Source organism: Marmota flaviventris, chromosome 6 (genome assembly GCF_047511675.1).
Source record: "Marmota flaviventris isolate mMarFla1 chromosome 6, mMarFla1.hap1, whole genome shotgun sequence".
In the NCBI taxonomy this organism is placed as follows: Eukaryota; Metazoa; Chordata; class Mammalia; order Rodentia; family Sciuridae; genus Marmota; species Marmota flaviventris.
Genome location: NC_092503.1, coordinates 125,721,683 through 125,728,996, shown reverse-complemented (window position 1 = coordinate 125,728,996; position 7,314 = coordinate 125,721,683). Strand labels below are relative to the sequence as shown.

Below are 7,314 nucleotides of genomic sequence, written 5' to 3'. Positions count from 1 at the left end.
TTTTTATTAACTATAGTCAATGTCTGTATAGTAGATCTCCAGAATTTATTCATCTTGCCTAACTGAAACTTTGTATCCTTGGACCAACATCTTCCCATTTCTGCCTATTTACCCTCAGGCCTTCGCAACTGCTATTCTACTACCTGCTTTTGTGAATTTTACTTTTTTAATGTTCACATAAATGAGATCATGTAGTATTTATCTGGTATATTTCACTTAGCATAATGATGTTGTCCCAAATGACAGGACTTTCTGATTTTAAAGGACTGAATAATATTTGTATATGTATAAATATATTATATACTATTTATATACACATGCGCAAGTGTACACACACATACACACCAACCATATTTTATTTATCCATTGATGGATCCTTTGGTTGATTCTTGGCTACTGTGAGTAGTTGAAAATCCTGCAGTCACCATTATGGATGCTACTGAAAAATTAAAATCTTTCTTGATTAAATTAGAAGATGTTCTTTTATTTTCTGTGTCATGCAGTGTGCATCATTTGACTTCTTGATAATGAGCATCTTTTATCTTTATATCCAGAAAGAACTGCATTTCGTTAAAAAATGAATATTTGGGCTGATCTTTGTAATTATGCTTGATGGAGACTAATGTAATCAAATGAATCAATACTTGTTCATTGCTTTACATGTTATTAAGTCAAGAACAGTCTTCTGAGGGAATTTTTTATTGTTTTTTGTTACATTTTTATTACTTTTTTAAAATTGTTCTTTTATTACTTCCCCAGAAGTCTTATCAGATTCACGAATTGATAACTGATGCAAGCTACTGAGGAAGGACTACAAACATCATTTCCATTTTATTATGCTAATATTAATGTGAAATTATCCATTTCTTTCCCCCTAAGAACAGCTGACCAACTGAAGGAGCAGGCAGCATATGGACAGTATGCTTTGTAGGAGAAGACTTTTTTTTTTCATTTAAAATATGCCCAGATAACTCATACAAGGCAAATAAATAAATTTAATATTTTTTAAAGAGGCTACATGACAAAGAAAATGAATAAAGAAGATTTTATTCTGGATAGTCATCCAGGTTTGCTTTCATCTGGTTACCTATGTGGCCCCATCACCGAGACTGCTTGCTTGCCTGGCAGATTCTTTGGATCTGGGACACCAACACCTTCAGAGATTCCTTGACATCCTTGTGACAGAGTGTATAGATGAGAAGATTAAGAAGTGGGATGATGACTGAGTAGAAAATAGCCACAATCTTATTGATGTTTGACTCATATTTTACTGCCGGGCAGACATACATGAAGATGAGGATACCAAAGTAGATGGTTACTATGGAGAGGTGGGCTGTGCAGGTAGAGAAGGCTTTGCGTCGGGCTGCAGCTGAGGCCATACCTAAGATTGTGGCCAGGATTTGGGCATAGGAAGCCATGGTAAAGGCCAGGGCTCCTAGGACAATGACAGTGCTAAAAGCATAGCCCACTGCTTGAATGACATATGTGTCTGTGCAGGAAAGGCGGAAAATCTGATCTGCATCACAGAAGAAGTGGTTGATCTGGTTTGGTGTGCAAAAAGAGATTTGTGCAAGGAGGAAGGAGGGGAACATGGGACAGAGGAATCCCACAAACCAGCAGATTCCAGCCAGGGTCGCACACGTTTGGGGACTGAACAGCAGTGGGTAATGGAGAGGGCGACAAATGGCAGCATAGCGGTCAAAGGCCATGGTGGTGAGGATGAAGAGCTCAGTGGCAGCCAAGAAGAAGAAGAAGTAATACTGAGTAATGCAGCTGGGAACCGAGATGACCCCTTGGACACTTAGAAAGTTGGCCAGCATCTTGGGCAGAGTGACTATGGTATACCAGAGCTCTACTAAGGAGAGGTTGCAGATGAAGAAGTACGTGGGAGTGTGGAGGCGCCCATCCAGGGCCACAAGGAGCACAATGAGCGCATTTCCTACTAAGGACAAGAGGTAGACCAGGAGGAAGAGGGAGAAGAAGAGCACCTGGAGATGTGGGGAGTTGGAAAATCTCAGGAAAACAAATTCAGTCACCAATGTGCGGTTGACTTTCTCCATTTAGCCAGTTGAGTCAACTGGACAAGGAAAGGGGAGGGGAGTGTTTGAAGATCTTAGATGTCCTGGGTTATGTGGTTATCTAGTTATCTCTGGTCAACCACTATGGATGCTCAGTCTCTCAATATTCCCTTCTGTTTACTCCTTGGCTACCTACAACTTTCTAAACAGTCACAAGTACCATATTTCTTAAAAAGTAGAATACTGAATATTCAAAGCCATCTCTCTCCCCTAATTGAAATAGATATGCCACATTTCCCAGGAGTACCCATAATTCCCAGAAATTAGAGGAGAAGGCTCTGAATCTATGGATCTTTCTAGACTGAGCATGTGACATGCCTTACTTCCACATATAGATTGAATCATATGCTGATATGTTGATGCCAACTTCTTTGGCATAAAATCCCCAGCAATTTATGAATTATCCTGAAATCTCTACATATTGCTTACTGTATACCCTTGTGTCCTCTCTGACCCTAAGATTCTTTCACCATCAAGCTTGTAGAGGATGTGGAATCTTCCTGTTCTGTTATTCTCCTGTTCTGTCAATGGCCATTGGATCTCCTGAGGTAAAGATGGAGAGTGTGTCTGCCCTTTGTACAGGTTTCAATATGGATGGAATAGAGGCCCTTCAGAGAGACTTCTGGATCTCTCAGGTGGAATAGAAAGGATCTTGCTTGGTTAAGGGTAAAAAGAGGAACATGTTTCAAGAGGAGAGGGTAAATTCAGGCTGGGATTCTCAGGTGGGAATTTGGGGATGGATTAGGGTCTTTAAAGGGAAAACAACTATTACTGATGTGAGAGCAAACTCAAAGAGACCAGAAATGCAAACTCAGAGGAAACAGGCTTTTTGGGTTAACATTAACATTGGGAAGGATGGAGATAATAGTGTTGACACTATAAAGTAGGAGTTTTACCCAGATTTCCAATTCTTGATTTTCTTTCTTTGAAGTGCCTCTAAAAATGGAAACATGAAAAGTATTCATCATTAGGAGTTAGGCTTATATGCTACACATCAAAAATCATGGGTAATTGTTCTGACACAATGTAAAGAGAAAAAGTGATACAATGCAAAACCCAATATCTGGTATATATTCTCAAGGTGTCAGATTATTGTAAGATTACCAGTCACTTTAAATGTAGGTTTCTGGGGGCTGGGGTTGTGGCTCAGTGGTAGAGCGCTCGCCTAGCACACGGGAGGCCCTGGGTTCAATCCTCAGCACCACATAAAAATAAATAAAGATATTGAGTCCAAGTACAACTAAAAAATAAATATTTAAAAAAATAAATAAATAAATAAATAAATGTAGGTTTCTGTATCCAAATATCTTATAATAAAGACATTTTTATATCATCAGAGTCTATTTTAATTAAACTATTTATTTTGATGTCAGAGATTTGTTGTTAACAGAGAAAAGACTAGAGATATTGTTAAGTGTTTAAAAAAAAAGTATCACCTGAAATTTTCATATTCAGTGACTGGCAATGTTTATATTTGGAGTGTTTATTTACAGGCTACTTAATTTGAATGCATGCATTTAAACATGCTTATATCCACACAGAAATGCACACTTGAAACCATAAAAAGACATTACCTTAATTGCTCATTATCTTTCAATTCTCCTTTCACCAATTTGGTGAGCACTTCAACCAGTTTCCCTTGTTTAGTAGTCCTTTGTAGACCCTGCAAATATGGCCTCACCCTGTATGTCCATAAAAATGTAACTTTAGGTTTACTAGTGGGATTTTTTTCTCGTTTTCCCAAAGCTCATTCTAAATTCACATTTCCTGAGCAATCTGCCCACTCCTGGCATTGGTTGCTAAGTGATATGTTAGTAGAAACAAAACTCCAGACCCCAGACTCCACCTTCTCCAGACCCCAAGTGTTAAAGAGGGAGTTGAGAGGAGAGAAGTTGGTTATGCTTATGAGGAAGGCAAGGTTTGTGAAGACAGGCTATCCCTTCTTCTGCCCTTCCAAAGGGGTAAGAGAATTAATTTTCAATTTTTCTTTCCAGCCAGAGAAAAGGGGAGTCTGTGGAGAAAGGAGGCCTGATTTCTGGTTTCTTACCTGGTTTCTTACCATTCAGCCACTGGGCTTGCTTACCAGCAGTATCTAACAAGAAAGGAGCCATATGGGAGATGATGTCATGGGACCTTAAGGCAGAGAAGAAAGAGACAGGCCCTGATTCCTTGAATTACTGCTTTTTCAGGGTCTGAAAGGTTATAGAAGATGAATTCTATCTACAGGGATAGGCCAAAATTAGGGTCAGGAAGGGTAGATGAGTTCAGGGCTGTGCTAGATTTTAGATCAAAGAGTACAAGCATTAGGAATTTGGTACGAGGCCTGTAGCTGAGACTTAATTGGAAGATGAAGATGAGTAGGTGGCCAAGACTATGGGAGCTGGTTACCACTGTCTAAGTGAATCATCCCAAGAGCTAAAGCAGAAGCTGACATCAGCAGAGAAGAGATGCAGCTTTACCAATACTTTGTTCCTGTCCCCCCTCACTCCCAGGACCAGGCGGGTGTGGGGAGCTGGTAGGAGAGGTCAATTCTCTCCTATGTACTCAAGCTGCTAGTGCTGGCTGTTGACTGGTGTTATTGAAAAAAAAAAAAAAAAGGAAATTTAAAGTAAAAATTGTGATTGAAACTTAAAAATAAACAGATCTTTGTGTGCAAAACTATACCTTAACAAAAAGAGGAAAAGGACAGCTTTATTAACAGTTTTAATACTTTTAAACTAAAGGTGACTCACAAATGAGGGAATCTGACTGAGGATCATTAAGAAAATCAGCTATCCAATGGATAGAGAGGGAACAAGCAGAGTGTAGCTTATGCCAGTTATTACAAACATAAAACTGTTTCAAATTTACAACCCATACCTTGAAATGCCTTAATAAAAAAAAACCCTACATATTTTTACACACACACACACACACACACACACACACACACACTGATGCACATTTAACATTCAGCAAGCATAATTGTCAAAGGCAGCTTTTCTTGTTCTTCATAGAACCAACAGGATCCTTCCAGCCTCAGTCCCTTTGGTTTGTAAAATAGCAACCATCTTTCTTGATTTATTTAAGAAGACTTAACCAGCTGTCTTAATGCAATGACCTTTATATTCTGGTGTTTACAAAGGGCTATGGAGTTTGTTAGATTGGCAATTGGACCTACAAGTTCTAAGCCAACCACTTCATCTATATTGAGTGGCCTGAAGCCCAGAGAGGAAATAAGTAGGTGGCTTTTTGAGTCATAAAAGTGGTGTGTACTAACGTGAGAATTGGAACCCTCTGTTCTTCTGGTCCCCAGGTTTATCTGTTGGCTTCTATTTTTAATCATATCTTTAATTCTCACGTGAATGATTTTGTCTTTCCTATGGGACTGGGAAATTTTCTCAGCATCCATGTCTCACAAGACCCTTCTTTTTCCAGGGACAGGTTCTCAGCATGCTGCCAGAGTCAGGATGGGAGGAATAGATTTGTGCCTGACACTTTTACTTTTTTCCCCATTTATATTTTTTCACTTCCATATATTTTTTCTCCTTTTTAATGATACTGCTGGCCAGTGATTGGTACAGACATAGAATGGGTGAGGTCAGGTGGTTTTACAGGGAACAACCCAAAATTCACCTCTAACCATTGAGTTAACTCACATAGAGAATTCTGTGGATGGCAAAAAAATGTGAAAATTTACATTGTTCATTTCTCTCCCACCAAACTATGGCTTAATCTTTACCTTATATTGCTCAACAGTGGTTGCTTTCATGTGTATCTCTTCTAATCTGACTTTCTTCACAGTTTTGCAAAGAAAAGTGACATAATCAATTGTTTTCTCAGAGATATCTTAAAGTTAATTTTTAATAAAATTATATATTTACCTGGTTTAAAAATTAAATAGTAAATGAAAGTACAAAATAAAAAGTAATCTATTTTATACTTCTGAAGAAGTTTCAGAGGGAAACTAGAATGAGAGAAAAAGTGAATTCTCTAACGTGAGAGAGTTGAAAGTGCAATTCCTTAATTACTAGCTCAGATTCTAGGCATGAATATTACAGTGCAAGTGATGATAAGTACAACTTCCTGTTGGAGAATGGACAGGGTGGGGCACAAGGAGTTTCTGAGTATAATTTAGCCCTCTCCCTCACCTCAGCAACTGATGGGGGGGGGGATTTTTTCTTTCTCATTAATCACCTCACATTTTTTCTAGATAGGGGAAGAAGTACTCCAAACTCCTCTTCAGTTCAGTGAAGCTCCAAATATCCTTTGAAAGCATCCTATGCTGACTTTTCTGGGCTTCAGTTGGCTCTCTCTCTTCCTCCCTCCCTTCTAAAATAGGGATAGCTCAAAATAGTTCTGAGCTATTGGAGAGACTATCTGGCTCACCTTCATTAATTACACTCCATCTTTATGTTTCTAATCTGTTTTGAATGATCAAGGACAGGCTTTAGGCAGAGGTCAGGAATGGAGAGGTTAATACTCACCAATGATGAGAATGAGCCCAGAATAATGCTCAGCTGGTTTAAAAAGAAAGGGCACAGTTTTTGCCATAGAAAAACAGTGAGAAAGATCAACTGAGGAAGAAAGTTTGGAAAGAAGTTCCAAGTGCCCCTCTTTTGGAACTATATTCAGCCTAGATGTTGGGGGCTCCTTGAGGATGTGAATCTTCAGAAAATTCTTCCAGTTTATTTCTCATTTATCAAGCCTTCAAGCTCTGGGATGGTTGCCCTGGGTGTGGATTGTTATTGGTGTGAGATTCTTCTTGGGGGAATGTCCCTCCCAAGACCCAGGCACACAGAGGTGGCACACAGAGATGATTGTCAGAAACTTGGCAGACAAACACCTTCCTCAGGGACAAAGAGCCCTGTCAGGGCAGGCTGCTCTCTGGAGAGGGACCACGTCTACCTGTCCTTGTGGGGAGCAGGCTTATTGGGCCAAGTTCTTCTCTCCTGCTTTATGAAATGTCAGCACTGAGACTACAGGTTCTTGAATTCCGTAAGATGTTTTGTTCTTCAACCACATCCACTGAATAAGCCCACCCCACACAGGGTCCTGTAGTTTCAGGATCTTCTGCTACAATCACTAATGACGTTTATTAATGGGAAGTGCATCTGATACTTCTTTTGGTGTTGAAAACAAATATTTTCTCTTAGGCATTAGGCAAAACATTCCTTTGTGGGAATAAAGACAGTCAGGAAGGCATGGAAAAATCAGCAGCCATTTCCCTGAGCCCCTGAAGGAAGAAATCCTTCCT

General features: G+C 39.4%; 1 protein-coding gene across 1 annotated transcript; it reads right to left on the bottom strand.

Annotated features, from left to right (window-relative positions):
* Window positions 1–1,100: 1,100 nt before the first annotated feature.
* On the bottom strand, window positions 1,101–2,060 carry LOC114082028 (olfactory receptor 6Q1-like). The gene has a single exon (XM_027923473.2). It carries the CDS (start codon window positions 2,058–2,060, stop codon window positions 1,101–1,103), a length of 960 nt encoding a protein of 319 aa, XP_027779274.2.
* Window positions 2,061–7,314: the final 5,254 nt, after the last annotated feature.

Coding starts and splice junctions, on each gene's coding strand:
- LOC114082028 (XM_027923473.2), bottom strand. CDS start 2,060: ATGGAGAAAGTCAACCGCACATTGGTGACTGAATTTGTTTTCCTGAGA.